Source organism: Lonchura striata, chromosome 4A, assembly GCF_050655825.1.
Source record: "Lonchura striata isolate lonStrDom1 chromosome 4A, ASM5065582v1, whole genome shotgun sequence".
Taxonomy (NCBI): domain Eukaryota; kingdom Metazoa; phylum Chordata; class Aves; order Passeriformes; family Estrildidae; genus Lonchura; species Lonchura striata.
In genome coordinates, this window is record NC_140742.1 from 15,801,569 (window position 1) to 15,823,682 (window position 22,114).

General features: G+C 54.5%; 1 protein-coding gene across 17 annotated transcripts in view; it reads right to left on the bottom strand.

Moving 5' to 3' along the window:
• Positions 1 to 10,211, bottom strand: part of ZNF185 (zinc finger protein 185 with LIM domain) — a 31,194-nt gene extending 20,983 nt beyond the window's left edge. For 4 of the 17 annotated variants that reach the window (XM_085570762.1, XM_085570763.1, XM_085570772.1 and 1 more), the window contains exons 1-4: positions 9,804 to 10,207; positions 1,656 to 1,730; positions 1,213 to 1,348; positions 547 to 606 (exon numbers count right to left, since the gene is read on the bottom strand). In XM_085570762.1, coding sequence (XP_085426888.1) covers positions 547 to 606; positions 1,213 to 1,348; positions 1,656 to 1,680 — 221 coding nt within the window. In that variant the 5' untranslated portion in view covers positions 1,681 to 1,730; positions 9,804 to 10,207. Of the gene's footprint in view, positions 1 to 546; positions 607 to 1,212; positions 1,349 to 1,655; positions 1,731 to 8,593; positions 9,766 to 9,803 lie in introns of those variants that run through there. The other 13 variants (XM_085570768.1, XM_085570771.1, XM_085570770.1 and 10 more) reach the window with 11 other exon arrangements.
• Positions 10,212 to 22,114: the final 11,903 nt, after the last annotated feature.

Consider the following 22,114-nt stretch of genomic DNA (forward strand, 5'->3'; position numbering starts at 1 on the left):
CTCCAACTCCTCCGAGGTGCATTCCCAGGAGGCAGCACAGCGTGGCTCCTCTGGGGATCACTGTCTGACCAGGAGAAACAGGGAAAGGGAAGCAGGGAAGTGCTCAGGGGAGAGGGCAGAGCTCTCCCACAGGGCCAGGCCCTTCCCAGGAGTTTGGTATTTCAGGATATTGCTCCAAGCTCCGGAGTTCCTGGAGACCCCTCGTGCTCTGAACCAAACTCAGCCCCACCCAGGGCTCCCCCTGCCCTGAGCAGCCCCTGCTTGGAGCACTGAGGGGCTGCACCAGCACAGCAGCTGATGTCCCATCCCAGCCTTGTGGCATCAGTGGCTCAAAGGCTGAGTTCCTCTGAATTCAAGTCATCCCTGCATCCTGCTGGAGCTCTCAGGAGCCAATCTGTGCTCTCTCCAAGGAGAGCCATCCCCGGGAGCAGGGCAGTGCCCAGAGCTGTGCTGGCAGCAGGAGCTGAGGGGGCACACAGCGATGGCTTGCACCGACCCCAGCAGACAGCAGAGCAGGGAAGGAGCAGGATGGGCCCCTGGAATTACCTGTCCTGCTGGGGAGCAGCAGGTTTGGGGGCTGGGGATCCTCTACCAGCCTGTCCAGACCTGAGGGAACAGGAAACACAAGGATGTGGTTAACTGATTGCTGAGCATGGGTTTGGAGAGAGGGGAAGAGAAAGGGGGATGTGGAGCTGGGTTTGTTCCCAAGAGGAGCTGGAGCAGACTGGTGCTCCCTGGCACAGGGCACTGTGTGACATCCAGGGAACTGTTTGATCTCCTGCCTCTTCCATCCCAAACTCCCTCCATCCAGGCCTGCCCTGAGTTTATCACTCCAAGATGCTGAAGCACAATCTGGCTTCACAAAACTTTGGAGCTCTCCTGAGCCTTCCAATCTGTCTGTGCTGCTGAATTCCAGCTCCAGCAGAAGATATTTGTCTGAGCTCCTGCCCACCCTGCATTTACCAGAAATAAACAGAGCAGACATTCCTCTGGCAGTGTCACTGCCTGGCACCACAGGAACCCCAAAACCTGTCACAGCCCATCTTGTGCAGCTGGAGACCGGGGTGCCCGGAGAGCCCAGAGCTCCAGGAGTGTTTGGACACTCGGGCACGGGGTGGGATCCCTGGGCTGTCTGCAGGGCTGGGGGTTGGATCAGTGATCCAACTCAGGGAATTCTGATGGGGAAAGGGAAGGAGAAGGAAATGTTCTTACAGGGGGCTGCTCTTCTCCTCATCCGAGTCGGAGTTGTGGTGCTGGATCCAGCTCTTGTCCCCCCGCAGGGTGGTGCGAACCTTCATCTGCCGGATGATCCTGCGGCGATCCTCGTCCGTGGGCAGGATCAGCCCTCCTGGGAGAACAGGGGCAGGGAGGGAAGGACTCACAGGACCCCAGGGCACATGGGATCCATCCCAGCATGGAGCCCTCTCCCCTCTGTCAGAGGGTCCAGCACTGGGTGAGACTTTCACCAGCTCTGATGGAAGATGGAGACGTGGCCATCCAGACCTCGGGATCAGCAACCCGGTGGATCCCAGAGGTTCACACAGAGTTTCACACCTCACAAAAACACCTCCCTGGTGGCCTGTCCTAGCAGAGACATTCCAGCAGCTCCAGCTGGGCAGAGGAAACTGAGGAAAACCAGGGGAGGAAAGAATTACCTTTAGCGACACCCAGGGACATCATGGTCTTAGCAGCACTTTCCTCTTCTGCCACTGCTCACAGCCAACAAGCCCCTGGAAGAAGTGGAAAAGGGGATAAGCAAAATATCAGCTGTGGTATAAAAACCTGGCAGGCGTGGGGAGAGGAGAGCACAGTCACAGTGGCACAGCAGAGCATGGGGAGACTCTGGCCTTGTACCATAGCTAGGATTCTTCCCCATCCACAAACCTGCAGCATCAACGACAGGGAAAATCAAACCCAACCATGCCAGAGGTGTTTTTCCAGATCTGGGAGAAAAGTGGTGGGGGAGACCTTGCAAAAGTGCCCAGAGCCACTCAGCTGGGCCAGACCTTCTGGAATCCACAGAGCCTCAAGGATCCCGGAGCACCCTTGGGATTTGTGTCAGGTGGGATGAGAAGGATCCAGGTTAATTCAGCACCTGGCTGTGTTTGTCAGAAATAATTCCGTTCTGTTTGCACTCCTGGTTTTTCCATGGAAGCTGGGGGATGAGCTTTTGTTTTTGGAGGAGAAAATCCTGCACTGAATCCCAGAATGGTTTGGGTTGCATGGGACCTTAAATCTCCAGTTCCAAACCACTCCATGGCAGGGACACCTTCCAGCTTTTACCACCCCCAGTCTTCCCTTGCCAAAACTCTCTCCTGGATTCTGGACTGACTCTGTGAGCCAGGAATGAGAAGGCCTAACCCTCTTTGGGAGAATCTAGAGGCAGGCTGCTGTTCCCTGCCAGTGGGCCTGTCCCTGCAGTATTCCCGGGAAGCCGCGTGCCAGGGGGAATTGCTGGGTGCTGATCTCATGGCACTGGGCTTGCCAAAGCCTCCTCCCCGGCTTGTCCCAGCCAGGAATCTGCCCACTGCTCATCCCCTGCTCTTCCCATCAGGATCATGAACAATTCCCCAAGGCTCCTCTCCTGTGGGAATCCAGAGCTTCCCTCTGGCTGCCCTGGCAGGTCTGGGACCCTGGCAGGGGTCAGGAACCCCCCTGGACAGAGCCCCCAGAGACACTGGCTGTGATCTCTGTCCATGGAAAAGAGTTTTCCATCTTACAGGATCAATTACAAGCTCTGAGTGTTTGATATCAGTAATAATTAAGTGTGGCACGGGTGCAAAAGTAAAATTTTAGGATTCTAGATGAGGGGTCCAAAGGGGACAAGATGGAGGAAATTGGGTGTGCCTTGTCCTTTTTCTCCTTCTTCATGCCCTCCATGTTTCACTGTGGTGTTGGCATTTTTCTGTTGGTTCAGGCTGGGGACACACTGTCCAACGTAGGTGACAGATATTGGCACGTTCTTGTAAATGCAGCCCAGGGAGTTTCTGGTATTTAATGTTTGTAACATCCCACTGAGGGCAGAGCCCCACACGCTGCCCTGCAGGACAGAGCTGGGCAGGGCAGCAGAACATGTGAGAGATAAACAGAATAAACAACCTGGAAACCAGCACAGACCAATTATGGCTTCTGCTTTGGCAGCGGGGCTGACAGACAGAGACTTTCTACAATCTCAGAATCATCAATACCTCAGATTCCGACACTCTCCCTCTGCAAACATCCCCAAGCATTGCACCCACCCCTGTGCAATCCAAATATGCAATAGGCAGCTGATATTCCAGTATTCCTTCTGGTATTTGGAATAACCTGTGATTTATGGTCCAGCTCATGTCCCTGGTACCTTAAATCCCTCATCTTGTGTGCTGGATAAATGCACTGGTGCTCAGCTTTGGATACCAGCCTCTGGGATGGAGGACTGGGATGTCCTAGGCAGCAGGAGATCCATAAAAATGGTTAATTCCCACTGAGAAAGCACCCAAGATGAGCCACCCAGAACAAGAGGTAAATGTCCTATCTGCACAGAAAAAAAATCCCATTAAACTGTGTCCCCAGACTGCATACTCCAAAGGGAGCTGCTGCTTAAACCCGTGCTAAGCAACACAGAATCCCTATTTCCAAAGGCATGGAACACCACCAAGACAACACACACAGGTCGTTCCCAGCTCTGGGAAGCCCTGGGGCTCACGGGCAGCTCTGCTGAGATCCCCTGCTTTGGGATCAATCCTGGCTGCAGTGTCCCACTGAGGACACTGGAGCTCCTCATCCCTGTGAGGAAAGCCATCCCAAGCTATTTAATGAGGAAAGCAACTCCAGGCTATTTAATAAAGGAGCTGGAACCTTGTTTGGATGCCAATGTCCAGGAGCTCCGGGGCAGAGCCCAGCCCAGCTGTCCCTCCCCACTCCCTGGGGTCCCTGCCCTGCCTCTTTCTGTGCCCTGGAGTTTTCAAGCAGCTCCAGCACCCCAAATTCATCCCTGGCAGGGAGTGATCCCTATGGATCACTGCCCATGGGATGAACAAGGGGCACCTCCAGCTCTGTCCAAGGCTACGGAGCTGCCTGGCCCTGGAGGGGGTGACCTGTCCCTGCCCACCCATCCTGACCCTCAGAAGTGCAGGCACAGCCACACCAACTCTTCCCTGACAAATTCTTCAAGTGTGAAATCAGCAGCCCAGTCCTTAATTGGAAAGAATCTGCTTTCCACGGAAAGCACTTAAACAGCTCCAATTACCCTGCAGGAGATGAAACACTTGCTTGTTCTTTCAAAGCTGCTGGGAGCTCCTCTTCCCTGCTAGCCACCCTCCTTTGTGATGGCCCAGCTGGGACTTTTAAATGTTAAAAACAAGTGTTCAGCCTGCTGTTTGTAGGGCACCTGGGGTAATGGTCCCTTTGTGCCTAACAGCACCTTGCTGTCCCTGTGCTTTGGTATCAGAAACCAGGCGACCCCAGCTCAGTGAAGAATTGATGATGATATCTGGCTCCAGATCAGAAGGCTGAAGGATTGCTTTATTAAAACTATACTACAATACATGAATATACTATTTAAAGATATATTCTACTATTCTACAGACTTACTTCTTATTTACCTAACTAACAAACCCGTGACTGTCTGCTGGAAGTCAAGACACAGCTGGATCATGGAACCCAAACAACCTTCACCAGAATCCAACCCAGCAATCACTTCAGGTAAACAATCTCCACACCAAATTCCACATGGGGAAAACAAAGGAGCAGAGACAAGGATTGTCTGGTGAGTTTTCTTTCCCAGGGAAAATGGCCAAAGGATGTGCCCAGGGGCCCCTGGACCTGGGCTGGGCCCTGACTGCAAAAAATCCTTATATCGAAGGGTGGACCCCAGACCAAAGTTGTCCCCTCCTCAAATTTCTGCTGCCCAGATAGACCCAAGGGAGCCATACAAAGTGACATCCGGAACCTGGACTGGTGAGTTTTCTTTCCCAGGGAAAATGGCCAAAGGTTGTGCCCAGGGGCCCCTTGCACTTGGCTGGGCCCTGACTGCAAAGAATCTTTATATCGACGTTTGGAACCCAAACTGAAGTAATCCCCTCCTCATACTTGTGCTGCCCTGATAGACCCAAAGGAGCCCTACAAACTGACATCAGCAACCTGGACTGGTGAGTTTTCTTTCCCAGGGAAAATGGCCAAAGGTTGTGCCCAGGGGCCCCTGGCACTGGGCTGGGGCCTGAATTCAAAAAATCCTTATATCGAAGGATGGACCCCAGACCAAAGTTGTCCCCTCCTCAAAGTTTTGAGAGATAGAATTGTGTCTCTCTGTCCAGAGAATGGGAATGTCACACTTTGGGGGTGACCCAGCTCTGAGGATTGAAGGAACGCCCTGGGAGCTGCTTTGATCCCATAAATCCAGCTTTCCTGGGAGCACCCCGGGTGCCCTCAGACTGCTGAAGTGTCCATGCAGGCAGGCCAGCCTCAGGCCCAGTTTTGTTTCCTGGCCCTGGGGTGGGACATCCCAAGCTCCTCACTCACTTTCCCATCCCTGTCTGGGTCGGATTTTTTTGGGACAGGAGCCCCCAGCTCCCACTGCTGCCTCCCCTGTCCATGCAAGGCCTGCCCAGCCCTGGATGGATGAGGAAGGTCCCTGGATGACCTTGAAGGTCCCTTCTGGCCTCGATGGCTCTGGGACTCCTGGACAGGGAGTGAAACTCTGTGTTCCTCCCACAAAGGGCATCCACAGATGCCAACCTGTGCCCTCACCAGGGTTATTTCCCTCAGCCCAACACCCAGGTGGCACCACTGATGGTCCCAGCTCTGAAGCCATCCCATCCTGCCCACGGTGACCGGGGCTCCATGGTGCTCCAGGTCCCACCCCAGGGGACCCAGCAGCAGCTCCAGGCTCTGCTCCCACCACTGAGCTCTGCAAGGGTCTCTCCCGTGCTCCTCCTGCCCCTGGCTGCCAGCACGGGACTCATTTCCCCCAGGACTGGGCACTAATGGAGGGCTTGGCCTTGACCCCGGGCTGCAAACAGCACCCAGGGCAGTCATGCGGAAAAAGCTCCTGCTCTGAGGATAATTGCTGCCTGTCCTGACCTTCACGAGCCTCAAATTCAAATGTATTTAAAGCTTGCAAGAGGTTTGAACCTCCTTCCTTTGAGCCTCCTCAAGCCTGCTGAGAGTTTTGGCCTCCAGGCCGAGCTCCAGGCCAGGTCCCCAGTTCCATGTGAAAGGTGGGAACTTGTGGATTTTTTTTTTTTTTTTAAGGTTGAGATTCAATGTGTGAAATGGTATTTCTTGTTTGGCCTTAGATGTTGATTAGTTTTTATATATATTACATATATATAGTGTATTTATATTACATATATATACTGTATTTATAAGTTGTGAGTTTTATAGTATTTTACTAACAAACTAAAAAAATGGATTTGTATTTTTTTCTTTTTATAAGGCCTTTTAAGGATAAACTGTCTAATTAAGAAATGACAAATTATTTTTAGCTGAACTAACTACTTGTGGTTTGTAATGTGGACTTTTTTATTTAATTACACAATACTACTTAAACTCATGAAGAAGAAGGTGAGGAAGAAGGACTAGCTACTGCTTTAAAACTCCTATTTTGGTATGTATATTATTATATTCTAAAACCTTAAACTCTACATTTTCTACTAGGTGGCATTACACAGTTTTATTCAAACTATACACTTATAATCTCATTATTAAACTATACACTCATCATTAAACTATACACTTATAATCTCAATTCTGTCATTCCATTTTGGGAGCCTTCTACACGGCCTCAGGTCAATGCAGAGTTCTGGGGGTCAGTGCCTGGCAGCACAGAAAATCTGAAATTCTCAGGAACCAGGCTCCCAGCATCAATCTGATGTGGCACTCAGCAGCTGGAGCCCAGCTTTTGGGCACTCACAGGGAGGAGAGCAGGAGGGGAGAGAAGCTTTTCCTTTTCCTTTGGCACAGGTTACCTGGCCCAGCAGGCAGGTCCAGACCCTGGCACTGCCCCCATCCCAAGAAGGCACAGACTCGAATTTCTGTGCACCAGCCCTGGCACACAATGCAAACCTTGTCCCTGCTCTGCCCTGATGTCACCCGACACCTGATCTGCTGAGAAGGGACAGCAGGAGCTGGAAGGAACCCTGCCAGATCCACCCTAACCCCTGCCAGACCCACCTTAACCCCTGCAAAATCCACCCCATCCCCTGCCAGACCCACCCCAGCCCCTGCTGGAGCAGCACCTGGGCCAGTGGCTGTGACATTTTTAAGCCAGTATTCTAAAAGCTGGATTTAGTTCACCTTTGAGCTGTGACTTGAAGCACATCCCGTTCCTGGGAGGGATGGACACCCCTCTGCTGCTGTCTGCTCTTGGGGGCACAAGGGACAACGGGAATTGCACCTCAGGCTCCACACTGGGAACTCCCAGCTGAGGATCTCAGACACCCCCTGCACACAGGGGCTCTGTGTTTGGAGTGGGAGGTTCTGAGGGAGCCTCTGAAAGACCAAACCCAGCCTGAGGCCCTGGCACAGGTGCCCAGAGCAGCTGGGGCTGCCCCTGGATCCCTGGCAGTGCCCAAGGCCAGGCTGGACACTGGGGCTGGAGCAGCCTGGGACAGGGGAAGGTGTCCCTGCCATGGCAGGGGTGGCACTGGAGGGGATTTAAGGTTCCTCCCAACCCAAACCAGTCTGGGATTCCAGGTTTTAGACAATGCTCAGCTGCTCTGAAGGACCAGCTTTTTATTCCTGCCTTTCCCTTTTCCCATGCAGTGACTGTTTGATGCTGTTCCATAAACATTGGGGATATTTAAGAAGCACCAGGAGACTTCTAAAGTCAAGCTATGAACAATCAGGAATTCAATAACTGGAACAGTCCAGACAACCTTAAATCAAACATTAAATTCACCCTTCTGGGCTTGTGCAACACAGCAGCTCATGCCTGCCTGGTTCATGAGCCAAAAGCACTCCCAGTCCTGGAATCCCTGAGGCTGGAAAAGTGCTCTGGGATCATCAAATCCAACCTGTGTCTGATCCCCACCTTGTCCCCATGCAGAGCCCTGAGTGCCACCTCCAGGGATGGGGACTCCAGACCTCCCTGCCAAGCCCTGACCACCTTTTCCAAGGGGAAATTCCTGCTGATGCCCATCCTGAAGCTCTGTCCTGACCCCCGGTGGCTGCAGCAGAGCCTGGGGGCTGTGTGGGAGCTCTGAGGAGCTTCATCCCACATCACCACATTCCCTTGGGACCTCCCCTCCATCACCTGAGGGCAGTGGAGGTCTCTTTTTCCCAGAACTTGGGGAGAAGGGATGGAAAACTGCAGCTGGAGGGGGGAAATCCTGCCCAGACATCCCGAACAGGAGCAACACAGACCCGTTCCAGACAACGCGTGAAAAGCTGCAAACGCACAGGTACAATTTCCCTTTGTTCACTCACAACAACACAACCCACAAAAAAAAAAAAAAAAAAAAAAAAAAATCAAATCCACTTGAAGCTGGCACAATCTGGAGCTGCTGAAATCAGGGAAGTGTGGCTTGAAATTCCTGAGAGCAGCGCTCAGCCCTGCCCATCCCCAGGGTTGTCCCGGGCTCGCAGCAGGACCACCCCCAGCACAGCAACTCACCCCCGCTACTGCCAGAAATTCTCGGGTCGTTTTCACCATCCTGGGTGTGCAGTTTCATTGCTCTAATTACATGGAATTAATTCCTAATTGCTCAGCTAATTTCTGGGTTTTAAAGGAAGGATGTGCAGGACGTTCACCACACCCACACATCGCTGACCTTGAGCCTTGATGTCTAAAGATGAAAGGAAAAAGGAAGGGAAAATGGGGTTTGTGTCAAAGGCGGAGCTTTGTGTTTGTGTCACGGACCCACAGAGGAGGACAAAAGCTCTTTGAAGCCTCGTGACGTCACAGAGACACCACAAAGTTTTGCCAAGAAAACACAACTTTTTTTTTTTTTTTTTTTTTTTTTTTTTGTAAAAGAAAGCTAAAATCTGCCACTTGTGGAAATTGGGACTTCCATTTAAGTCCTGGTAATTTCTGGGGGAAGAAATGTACTGAATCATTGGCTGGATGAATAAAATAGATAAAATAAAATATAATAGAAGAAATAAAACATCCTTAACAAAACCTCCTGGTCCAGCTGAGGAGGAAGGATATCCCTGCTTCCCAGCCTGCCCAGGTGAGTGCAGCTCATCCTCCTCTGTGGGGTCTGTCCTGAGCAGGGCTGGGACAGGGAAATGGGGGTGACATTCCCTGGATGAAGCAAGGACAAGAGGGAGGTGCTCTCTCCTCTGTGCCAGCTCTGCCACTCCTTCCCAGGGTGCTGATTTCACACTGATTCGGGGACAAACAAAACAAGGCAGAGCAGCAGAGAGGGAGAAATCTCTGCCTGCAGCCCCTGTGTCCCACAGGAGCCCTGACAGGGAGGGGCTGGGGAGGCAGGAGGAGCCGGAGCTCCCCCAAACCTCTCCGGAGGCTCAGGGGACACAGGATTGAACTTCCCCAGTTTTCTAGACCCTGCCCCAGGTAGGACACTGCTGTGCCCCACGGAAAACCAGAGGGGAAAGAGGTTTCAAGGATGTGGGGCCGTGGGCAGGGAGGGAATTTGCGATCAGACAGGTGCAACTAAACCCCAGAGCCGCACCCCGTTCCTGCAGGAACCCCATCCTTGCAGAACTCCCAGCCCGGCAGGCAGAGCCACGCTTCGATCCGAGACACCCCGGACAGCTGCACCTGCACGGAGCAGGGGGATTTACGGTGTCCCGGGGGGCAGCACAGCTCTCCTGCTCTCACGCAGCAATCCCATCCCCATCCCCATCCCCGGCCGTACCTGCGGAGTTTCCCCGGCGCGCTCCCGTCGCGGTCCGAGCGGCCCCGGCACGGCTGTGGCACACCTGAGCCCTTACCTGCCGAGAGGGCCGGCCCCGGGAAAGCCAAGCCTTGTTTTGAGGAGGAGACTTGGGTGTGTTTCGCCCTTCAGGGGAATCAAACAGGTTTCTCCGTTCGGCGGCACGGGCTCCCCTCCCTGTAGGCTCTCCTCTGCATTCCTGGCATTCCCCAGCGAATGCCGCGGTCCCCAGCCCTGTGCTCGGGCACAGCCCAGAGCAGCCCCCAGCTCTCACAACGTGGAGATTCTCCTCGGGGTAAGCTCTGCCAGGGCTCGGCCCCAGGCAGGGGGAGCGAGGACCCCGCTACTGCTCGGGAAGCGCAGGCTCGGAGCCGCTTTGGAGCAGTGGTACCCGGGGAGCATCAGGGAGCGGGGCTGTAATTAACCCTCGACACTGATTGTCTACTTGGAACTCATTAACGAGGCCCACAGGTGTGATAATCCCACAGGAAATTACCGGGCATTCCGCTCTTCCGCACTTGATTTCCCTTTCTAATTGCTCTGGTCACCGCACGGTCCCCGAGGGCCGAGGGCCGGCTGTGGGGACAGCCTGGCACGGCCAGACCCTGGCACGGCCAGACCCTGGCACTCGCTCCCTGCCCATCGCCAGAGCCTGGCAGCTGGGCTGGGTGTTTGGAGCTGCACTGAGGAGTCAGGGCTTCAGCCTGGCCCTGCCACAGTGTGGGAAGAACCAGAGAATCCCGGAATGGTTTGGGTTGGGAGGGACCTCAGAGCCCATCCAGTGCCACCCCTGCCATGGCAGGGACACCTCCCACTGTCCCAGGCTGCTCCAGCCCCAGTGTCCAGCCTGGCCTTGGGCACTGCCAGGGATCCAGGGGCAGCCCCAGCTGCTCTGGGCACCTGTGCCAGGGCTGCCCACCCTCCCAGGGAACAATTCCCAATTCCCAGTGTCCCATCCATCCCTGCCCTGTGGCAGTGGGAGCCATTCCCTGTGTCCTGTTCCTCCATCCCCTGTCCCCGGCCCCTCTCCAGCTCTCCTGGAGCCCCTCAGGCCCTGGCAGGGCTCTGAGCTCTCCCTGGAGCTTCTCCTCTCCAGGGGAGCAACCCCAGCTCTCCCATCCTGGCTCCAGAGGGGCTCCAGCCCTGGAGCAGCTCTGGAGGTGATGAAGGCCCAGCCAAGCCCCCATCAGAATCCCTGTCCCTGATTCAGGCACAGCTGGAAAGGGAAGCTCCTGCTGTGGGATGATGGGCAAATATCCCATCCCATCCCATCCCATCCCATCCCATCCCATCCCATCCCATCCCATCCCATCCCATCCCATCCCATCCCATCCCATCCCATCGGGATGTGCTGGAGCAGGGCTGATGGCCCAGTCCTGGCTCCCAGCAGCACAGCGAGGATGACATCAGGGATTTTCAGGCATCGAGGCGTTCCTGCTGCCCCAGATCTTCCCCTCCGATCTGCTCGGTGGCTGCCGCGCCGCCCATCCCGGCTGCGATAAGCCGGGCTGCTCCCAGAGCCGCGCCCTGAGCTCCCGCGGGCTCGGGTGTCCAGCTCAGGGAAACCGGAGTTGTTCAAAGCCGGCTGGAAAACGCAGCCCAGACCCTTCCCGGGACAGCATCCTCTGCTCCAGGGCTCCAGCTGACAGTGCAGCTTTATTTTCGGTAAGCCCTGAGTCACGCCAGGGTTTGCTGAAGGTTTGTCCCGGCTCTTCCCTGCAATAACAGTGAGTAACAGCCCGGCCTGGCCAGCCCTGCAGGTCCCCAAGCACCACAGGGACACCCAGGGCTCTGGTTTTTCCCGGTGGGAACACACTGGTTCATGCTGAGTTGCTCAAAAACTGGGCAAAAATAAAAGGTTGATGCTATGAGCACCTCAACATCAACGCTGAGCAATGGATGTGGAGCTCCTGAAGCAGCACGAGGAGGTCCCAGCTGCCTGAGGAGCTGCATCCCCACAGCGTGGGCAGCAGGAAAGGGATTGGGATTCTGCCCCTCTGCCCCCTCAGGTGAGAGCCCACCTGCAGAGCTGCCCCAGCACAGGAGGGACCTGGAGCTGCTGGATACAGCCCAGAGGAGGCTCCAGGATAGGCAGAGGATGGAGCAGCTCTGCTGGGAGAGCTGGAGTTGTTTACCTGGAGAGGAGAAGCTTTGGGGTGACCTCAGTGTGGCCTTGCAGGGCCTGGAGGAGACAGCTTCTGCCAGAGGCTCAGGGATAGACTCCAGATTTCTGTTAGGGAGCTGCTCACAGTGGAACTTCAACAAGTCCAAATTCAGATGCTCCAGGAAAAGACACCAATCTTGGTCTCCCTGGCAGGAGCAGCCCCACCTGGAGCAGCACAGGTGCCCCGCACACCTTTGGAGGAAACCTGAGTGCGCTGAAGCCAACAACACAAAAAGTCCTTTATATTCATCCAATCTGAGTGGAATCCAAGAGAGGAATTTTTAAATTTTCCCACTGAATCTGGTTCAAACCAAGAGGATCTGGCTTGAACCCCCACCCTGCAGGCCTGGCCCCTCCTCAGCCACCAGCCAAGGCTCAGGTACAGCTGTGCCTGAGCCCAGCCCAGCAGGAGCAAGGTCCTGAATCCCATCCCAGCCCTCAAGTTCTCCAGGGACACACACACTCCTGCAGCATGGGAGAGCAAGAAAAAAGAGTCTTTTCCCCAGCTCCAGTTAAAAACATTATTGTTACAAAATCAATTTCAGCCTGGAATATTTGACTTTACCAGGAAATGGATTTTTATGGGCTCTCCTCTCTGAGGAAAGCACAAAGATCCCTTTCTCAGGAAGATGTCCCACAGCTGGCACTGGCTGATCCTTGTTGTGCCACTTCCAGAGCAGCTGGGTGCCAACAGCTCATTCCTGCAGGAACAGGGATGTCTGCAAGGAACCTGCTCACCCTGGAAATCCAGGCAGCCGATTTTATGGGAAGGGGGTTTTACCAAATCATTCCTATGGCAGAGGTGATTCCTGCCCAGAGACAGCCTCACAGCCCAGCCTGTGTTTGAACAGCCATTGCAATCCTGTAACATTTTTTTCACTATTTTCTGGTGGTGAGAAATGCACCAAGCCCCCTCCAGAGCACTGAGCTGCCCTGGAACATTTCCTGCTTTCCCCATCTCACTTTCTGCAGCCCCTCCCTGGGGCAGGTGAGTAACCCTGCAGTCCTGTGGTGCTTTGCAGAGGTGCCACCAGCCCCAAGCCCCAGCAGAGCAGGGATGAGTCGCAGGGTGTAAAACCACTACACCCATTTGTTACAAGGGAATCAAACTGGTTTTTCATGAGGTGTCACTGCAGAGCTCTGCCAGAACGCCAGACCTCACCTTCCTAATAGCAGGTGGCAGCAGGGCATTGTCTATCCCAAACAATTCCCTGCAGGAGCACAGCAATCTCCCGTGGTCACGGACACACCTGCACGCTCCTGGGGCCCAGGAGTGCCAGCACAACACAAAGTGGTGCTGTCAGCAGAGCTGGGGCACGACAGGGGCAGAGCTGTGGCAGGGACACCGTGGTGCCACCACAAAACCCAAACCCGCTGTGGCGCAAGCAGGGAGATGCTGATTTCTCCTCAGCAGCTCAGCGAGGTCCCTGCAGGCTCTGAGGCAAACAAGCTGCTCTTCCCCCTGCCCTGACAGGGCCCGGGTTGCTTCACTCTCCCCCCGTGGGCTTGGCACCAGCCTGGGGCTTGCACAAGAGCAGCGAAACTCGGGAGAGAATTCTGCCAGGAAGCAGAGCCAGCCCATCCTGCCACGGCTGGGAGGTGTGGGAATGTCCTGGTGCTCCCTGCCATCAGCACCTTGGGGTAACTGGATGTACTGGGATAGAAAACACCCCTTCCACAGCTTCCCAAAATGCTGAGCTGGAGCCCTGCAGCATGTCCTGGATCCCTGTGTCTGGAAATCCCCCAGTGCAGGGTGCAAATGGCACACTGCTCCCAAACCTCACTGAATTTCATGGAATGCTTTGGCTTGGAGGGGACCTTAAAGCCCCTCTTGTTCCATCCCACAGACAGGGACACCTTCCACTGTCCCAGCTTGCTGCCAGCCCTGTCCAGCCCGGCCATGGACACTTCCTGCACACCCCTGGAGTGCCCTCCAAGCCTTTCTGCCCCCTGGACATGCAGGGTCATTTCTGACCTGCTTTCATCCATTTTTCCTCTTACCTATTTCTGGTAATTACACCCAAGCCACCCTTTTTCCTCTCTGGAGGTGTATCTGGACCAGGGCTCCCCCCACGTTCCAAGGGCAGCACTGAAAGAAATTCCTTGGACAATCCTGAACAAGTTCCCTTTGCAATCCCTGTAAGAGGGGAATGGAGGTTTTGGTTACCTTAACTCCACCTAGAAAAGCACTTGTAATCCTCTCTCCCTTCCCTCCCTCTCCCTTCTCCAGGATAAGCAGCAGAAGATCTCTCTTTATCTCTCCCACTGCCAAAACCAATCTCAGGTCAGCAAAATTAGGAGCTGCAGCAAGGAAAAGCCAGGAAAGCAGAGAGAGGGAGATAAGGAGTTTGATGAGAGTGCTCCAGGGAGCTCTTTGAAGTCGTGGGGAGCTCCTGTTGAGTGTTCCTGCCAGGGACAGGCTGCACCTGCATTTCATCCTGGATGTTTGGAAGGAAAGTTTGATAATGGCAATTTTGCTTCACAGCCTCTGCTTGCTGGCACACACCAAATACAGACTGGAAGCCATAAAAATCTCTGAATTGTTTGGGTGGGAAGGGACCTCAAAGCCCATCCAGTGCCACCCCTGCCATGGCGGGGACACCTTCCACTGTCCCAGGCTGCTCCAAACCCCAGTGTCCAGCCTGGCCTTGGGCACTGCCAGGGATCCAGGGGCAGCCACAGCTGCTCTGGGCACCCTGTGCCAGGGTCGCACCTCCCTCCCAGGGTGTGGATGCCAGCCTGGTCAGAGAGAGAGAAACGACATTCGTTTCTCACAGTGGCTTGTGAGAACTTCAGGGAGTTGTAGGAACGGTGATAACTCGTTAGTATAAACAACCTGCAGGCGGTGCTTTTTCTACTCTGTTTTTCTGTTCTTCTCAAGGACTGTTTGTGAGAAAGACGTTTATGTTAATTAGCCAGTCAAGTAGAACGTATCGGATCTGTCTATAAAAAGAGAAAGAGCATTAAACACCTTCTTCTTCAGCTGCAATTCTTCAGCTGCAATTCATCTCCTGCGAGTTTGTATCATTTCGGGCTCAAGGGTGACATCTGGTGACGTGTCCTGCACCGACCGGCCCCTCGCGGATCGCGGGGCACCCGGGGACACCCGGACCCCGCCGGACCCCGCCGGACCCCGCCGGACCCCGCCGGACCCCGCCGGACCCCGCCGGACCCGCGGCAGCCGCGCGGTCCGCCCGCCTTCGGACAGCCCCGTTTCCCCGGGGAGGTAACGACCTTTCCCCGCGTCCTTCTGAAGAAGACTGGGTCCGCGGCTCCTGCGGCGTTCCGCGGCCAGCCCTGCTCCCTGCGCTTTGAGGTGGTCGCCGCCTCCTCTTGCTGCGACATCAACGCCGCCGAGAGCGATCGCCGCATCCCGGCCGCGCCGCGCTCGGCCCCTCCGTCCCCGGCGGGTCGGCTCTCCTCGCTCCTGGGGCACGGGGCTGGGGGTTCGCTGTCACCCCGCTTTTCTCCCCCTCTGACACCCGGGGCTGGCTTTCTCCCGGCCGGTGGAAGCCCCGCTTTTGTCCCCCGTTGCCACCCGGGTGCTGCCTTTCTCCCGGCCGGCGGGAGCCGCAGTTCCCGGCTCGGGATCCCCCCTGGAATCGCGGGAGGGGACGGGCTCGGCTCCGGCCTCAGCGGTCGCCAGGACTCCACGGGTCGCCCCTCCAGCTCCCTCGTCGTCAGGCACGGAGCCTGCTCGGCTGTACCGCCGTGCCCACCGCCGGTGCCTGTCAGCCGGGGCTCGCTCCAGCCAACGTCGCGCTCCCGGCCGGCTTTCCCCTCCCTCGCCGCGGTGCCTGCGCGGACGGCGAGGGCTGTGACCGCGGCTCAGGCAGCGTCTGTCCGAATGGTGAATCAGGTGCCAGGGGCTGTGCCTCCTCTTCATTCCGGCGCGGCGACCGACGCCGTTGGCTTAATGCCATTTCCACCCCTGCCCGGGCAGCGCTGCTCGCTGCCCTGCCTCCGGCCGCTCCGTCCGAGTCTCGGCTTCTGACCAGCCCTCCGGCCTCGCAGCCTGCAATCGGCTTCTCGAATCAGGACCCTTTGGCTAGCATGCCATCCCCTGTTACCCGCTGGGCACCCTCCCCTTTCCGAGGTGGGGACTCGGACAGCGATGACGACCAGCGGCCAGTCCCCCGGCGGGGCCGTGTCCCGGGGGGAGACCGCGGGCAGCGGCAGGCGGAGTCGGCGTCTGCTCGTAACCTCTGGACTTTACCTCCCTGTTGGGTGACTGGGCAGCCCAGCGACCCCCGCAGCCTGTGGGAAGCGGTTAAGGCGCGGGTTTCAGAGGCTGGGGATGAGGATCCGTTGGGAGGGCCGGGAAGGTCAGGGAGTGCAGCCGATGACACGACACCCACCTCGGGGCGTGGGGCCGCAGGTGTCGGTCAGGCGGCTTCTCCGACGTCTGGGGGTGGTTCAGGAGGTGGGTGGTTCAGGCACGGGTGGTTCAGGAGGACCGTGTTCGGCCACAGGGCGAGGTGCAAGATCTTCCCATGTTTAGAGCTGTCCCAAATTCCGGACAGGCCAACAAGCATGGTGTGATTGCCTGGCAGGTGATCCAGGATCTGCAAGACCGGGCTGCAAAACGTGGCCTTGGCTCTGAGCAAGTCATGCAGGCTCTCAGAGTGATAGCCTTGGACCTGCTTGCTCCATTTGATACTAAACGTATTGGTCAGGAATGGTTCCAGCCTGTGCAATATGTGATTTTTATGAAGAACTGGACACAGGCTGCTGCAAAGGTGGCAGAAAGCAACAGGCTTCTGCCTCAGGTGACCCTAGGTATGGTGTGGGGGTGGATGCTCTCCTTGGCGAGCATGCCTTTTCCAATCCTGATTTGCAGGCTACCTGGGACTCCGCTGTTCTTGAGCAGTGTCAAAGTGTAGGATTTGGTGCATTGTTGAAGACCATTGAGGAGGCCTCCCCTGGGCCACACTATGCAACGATAGTTCAGGGACCAGGCGAGCCTTTTTTGCTGTTTGCTGAGAAGCTTGCTGCTGCCCTGGAGAGACAGATTGAGAATGTTGCCGTAAGGGAGATCTTATGCAAGCAATTGGCCCGGTTCAACTCAAACAGTGAGTGCCAGAGGATCATAGCTGCTCTTCCAGGTGACCCATCAGTGGCAGAAATGGCCATTGCACGTGTCACGATGGGTGATGCGGACCACAGGGCGTCCACTCTGGCAGTTGCTTCACAGCCAGGCCAGGTAGCCTTAGGGGGTGGACAAAGGAAGAAGAACAAAGCTAAGGGCAAGAAGCAGCAAGGTGCACCCAAGCCGGCAGGTACCGACTTCCTGTGTGCTAGATTCCAAAGGGCAGGTCACCTTGCAAACCAGTGCAGCTCCCAGTTTGACACTAATGGCCAGCCTTTGGCAGGCCTGGGAAACGGGAAGCAGAGCACACAGGGGAATTGCACCCTGACAAAAGTGATTTCTCAGAGCACAGCGCCGGCTCAGGTTTGCCCAGCAGGCTCAGAGACATCACCCACAGCTCTGCCGGCATGGATGTACATACTGCAACCACAGTCATCCTAGAATCCCGTTGTGAGCATTCCTTTGGACGTGTTCGGACCTTTGGGATAGGGACTGGGCGCGTTGCTTGAGGAGAAATCTAATGTCGCCCAACAAGGAATCTTTGTTCACCCAGGAATCATCGACTCTGACTTTTCCAGTCTGGTTTTTGCCGTGGTTTTCACACCCTACCCCCTGTCTCTATTCTGCCAGGGACTTGGATTGCTCAACTTGTGCTTTTTCAGTCATGTGTCCCCAGGACTGATCTGCAGACTTGTGGGACTGGTGGCTTCGGATCCCTGGGACTGCCACATGCCCTCTGGTGTGTGCCCATTCCTCCTCAACGACCCCACATGGTGTGTACCTTGACCCTGCCGGGTGCCCACCCAACAAAGATTGAGCTGCAAGATTTGATTGACACGGGTGGATGTGACTGCGTTCTCCCTCTCTGTGTGGCCTTCTACGTGGCCTTTGGCCCCTGTGGGAATACCCATTGTAGGGGTGGGGAATCTGGCATGTACCTTGATGAGCCAACACTTTGTGCTTGAATGATGCCCAGAAGTTGATGGGTGTCATCACCTGGTTGTGCCTTTCTTGGGACTGACCAGAGAACAACTGTCCCCATTGTATGAGACTTTAAGGGGGGACCCTGACCTGAGGTCGCCTTGGGAATTGACTCCTGCAGCATGGCAAGTGCTGGAGGAGATCCAAAGAGCTGTTTCTGCTCATCAGGTTCATCAAATAGATCCTTCCATTGATATCACTGTCTTCATTAGCAATCCAGATTTTCATCCTATAGTGGAGTGACAAGTGGTCTGGTCCCTTGCATGTTTTGGAATGGGTCTTTTTGCCCCATCAGCTGAAGAAGGCGGCGCTCTCATTGTATGAGCTGATTGCTCATTTGATAATCAAATGCCGTCAGTGGTGTTTGCAATTGATGGCTGCCGATCCCACAGTGATCATTCTTCCTGTGGAGCGGGAAGATTTGAATGGAGTCTTGGTAATAGTGCTCCTCTGCAGAGTGTGCTGCAGAACTTTTCAGGGTAGATTGCCTATCATATGTCCAGCCATAAGCTGCTGCTGCTGGCAAAGACAACGGGTTTGTTGTTGCACCCAAAGAGCAGCCGGGTGCCAGTGCAAGGGCCCACTGTCTTCACTGATGGCTCCAGAAAAATGGGGAAGGCCATTGTTACTTGGAAGGATGAATCTGGATGGCAGTCACTGGAGGGCCATGAGTCAGGCTCGGCCCAAGTGGTTGAGTTAAAGGCCGTAGCCATGGCGTTCCAGGAATTTTTCCTAGTGCCTCTGAATGTGGTAACTGATTCCGCTATGTCATGGACATAACCAAGCGTTTGGATTGTTCACTTCTGAAGGAGGTCAACAACGCGGTTTTGTTTGAGTTGTTGAAAGCCTTGTGGAGTGCAATTCAAACCAAGTCCAGCTGTATTACATCCTGCATATTTGGAGCCACACCAGTTTGCTGGGTTTCACAGCAGAAGGTAATGCCAGGGCTGGCAGGTTGGCTAAACCTGCGTGGGTGGTGCCCCAGCCTGACGCGATTGCACAAGCCAAAGCGTCGCGTGATTTTTTCCATCAAAATGCACATACTTTGCAGAAATAGTTTCATTTGATGCCAACTGAGGCTCATGACATCAGTTTTTGTGCTGTCATGGATTTGCTACACCTCTGCTGGCGGGGGTGAACCCCAGAGGCTTAAAGGCTTTGCAGCTTTGGCAGAGAGATGTCACTGACATCGCTGAATTTGGCTGACTCAAGTATGTGCATGTGTCTATTGACACTTTTTCCTCTGCTATGTGGGCCTCTCTCACACTGGGGAAAAGAGTCGTGACGTGATTGCCCATTGGAGGATGGCTTTTACAGTTTTGGGAATACCTTCTTCTGTGAAAACCGACAATGGCCTTGCCTGTGTCTCGCAGAAGACGCAGCAGTTCCTACGCCTATGGGGAGTGTCACATAAACTCGGTATCCCTCACTCTCCAATGGGCCAGGCCATTGTCAAACGTGCTCGTGGTACCTTGAAGCGTGTTCTGGGCAGATAGAAAAGGGGAATTCCTGGAGAGACACCATACAGTCGACTGGAAAAAGCTCTATATGCAATCAACCATCTGACAGTGATTCGGAGAACCCTGTCATTCTAAATCACTTTCTTTCATTGCATTCCTCAGGTGAGGCACACCTGCCTCGAGCAAAGGTTTGGATATGGGATCTAACCACTAATAAGTGGGCAGGTCCGTCCGACCTTGTCACTGGGGGTCTGGGTGTGCATGTGTTTCCACAGATCCAGGCGTGTGATGGGTACCTGCGAGGTGTGTCCGCCCTGACTTGCAACACCAGAACCGGAATGTGGCCAACAGGCAGCCTCCGACTGATGACCAAGATGACAACCATCAGATGGGCCTTCCACGAGTGGGGAGTGAACAGTTCATCCTGTTTCTGAAAAGGACTGTTTTGTATTAGAATAAGTACATTATTTAGGATTGATAGTGCATTTTTGTAAGAGGGAATCACAAGATCAAATCTCTCTGGCCATTTTAATTGGCATCTGATTGAGGGACCATGTTTGTTCTCCTTTCTGCAAGGGGCCCCGCAGAGGATTACAAACATCACCTCCATCTTAAAACAAAAAGGGGGACCTATGGATGCCAGCCTGGTCAGAGAGACAGAAACGACATTTGTTTCTCACAGTGGCTTGTGAGAACTTTAGGGAGTTGTAGGAACGGTGATGACTTGTTAGTATGAACAACCTGCAGGTGGTGCCTTTTCTACTCTGTTTTTCTGTTCTTCTCAAGGACTGTTTGTGAGAAAGATGTTTCTGTTAATTGGCCAATCAAGTAGAATGTGTTGAATTTGCCTATAAAAAGGGAAAGAGCTTTTGCATTAAATGCCTTCTTCAGTCTCCTGTGAGTTTTTATCATTTTGGGCTCAAGGGTGACACCAGGGAACAATTCCTTCCCAATATCCCATCTAACCCTTCCCTGTGTCCTATCCCTTCCTCCCTTGTAAATTGTCTCTCTCCATGTTTCTCCATGTTTCCAGTTGGCTCCTTCAGGCCCTGCAAGGCCACAGTGAAGTCACCCCAAAGCTTCTCCTCTCCAGGCTGAACCATCCTCATTCCCTCAGCCTTTCCTCCCAGCAGAGCTGCTCCATCCCTCTGCCCGTCCTGCTGCCTCCTCTGGACTTGCTCCAGTAGCTCCAGGTCCTCCCAGAGCTGAAGAGGTGGCACAAAAATATATCCAGGCAGGAGAGAACAGAAAGATCTCATCACTGCCCAAAAAAACACAAGACAGAATTTATGCTGATTAGAATTGGAAAATGAGAGGAGGAGGCTGGAGCAGGGCTGGAAGAGGCTGTGGATTGAGCAAGGCTCTGCTGTGTTGTGGCCAGGGATGGAGCCACAGCCACGCTCCAGCACTCCCCGTTTACTTGGGCTTGGGAAACAACAGCACTCAGAGCCAGAGGAACCTGGCAGCTCCCTGATTGCACTGGGAGAGCTGCCAGCCCAGGTGTGCACAGCCCTGCCCTGGGTGCCCCCTGGCCCCTGCTCCCAGCCCAGCAGAGCTCTGGGTCCCTTCCTGGCAGAGGGAACCCCCCCTACCCTGCTCTGATCCAGCTGAGCTCAGCTTCCAGGGCTTTCTGCTCCAGGAGCCCCTTCAGCTCCCCCTGCCAGGCTCCCGAGGACAGGGAGAGGAGTGGCCCTGCCCTGTGTCCAAGCACACCCATGGCATTTCTGGGGTGGACTGGAGCTACCAGGCTGGGAAATGCCACCTGAAGGCTGAAGGTGATGTGTGGGAAATGAATTTGTAGAGAATTTTTAAAGTTTGATAGAAATCTTCTGATTGCAATAGCGTGAATTTTAACATCTGTATTGTCTCACCCTTTACATGAGACTGAAAATAGAATAAAAGTTTTCAAAACTCCTCTCACATGCCCCATCTCTAAGTCATAAAAGGGCATAATCTGACAGGGATGTAGTGATTTACCTCTGGTTTGCCTTTGGGGAATCCTGGATCCTTCCACTTCCAGCTGACACCATTCCCTGCCTGTGGGAGGGCAGTGCCCAGGGGACTGACCAGGGCCCATCAGAACAGTGGCAGCTTTTTGCTGCACCAGTATTTGCTGCAAGATCAAGCAAGGCCAAAGTTGGTAAAACCAGCTGTTAACCAGCTAATCAAAATTCACAGGAAAAAAAGGCCAATATGTTTTTGTTTGGTTGTTTTTTTTTTTTTCCCAGAAAACAGCCAGAAATTAAAATAAAACCAATTTAATCAGACATTTAATCAGATTATAGGAGCACACTGAGGTTAAGGCTCATTGTGCCTGAGGTTGTGGCTTCCCCTGGATCCCTGGCAGTGTCCAGGGCCAGGCTGGAGGGGGATTGGAGCAACCTGGGATAGTGGAAAGTGTCCCTGGGGGTGGAATGGGGTGAGCTTTAAGGTCCCTGCCACCCCAAACCATCCTGGGATTCCATAATTCTGTGACTGAGGCACATCCGATCCTTCTGAAATTTGAAACACCAGAACTCCCAGGGATCCAGGAATTCACACAGGGCAAAATTCCAGCTCTAACCTAAACCCCTCATTTAAAACCAAACCAGAACTGAAG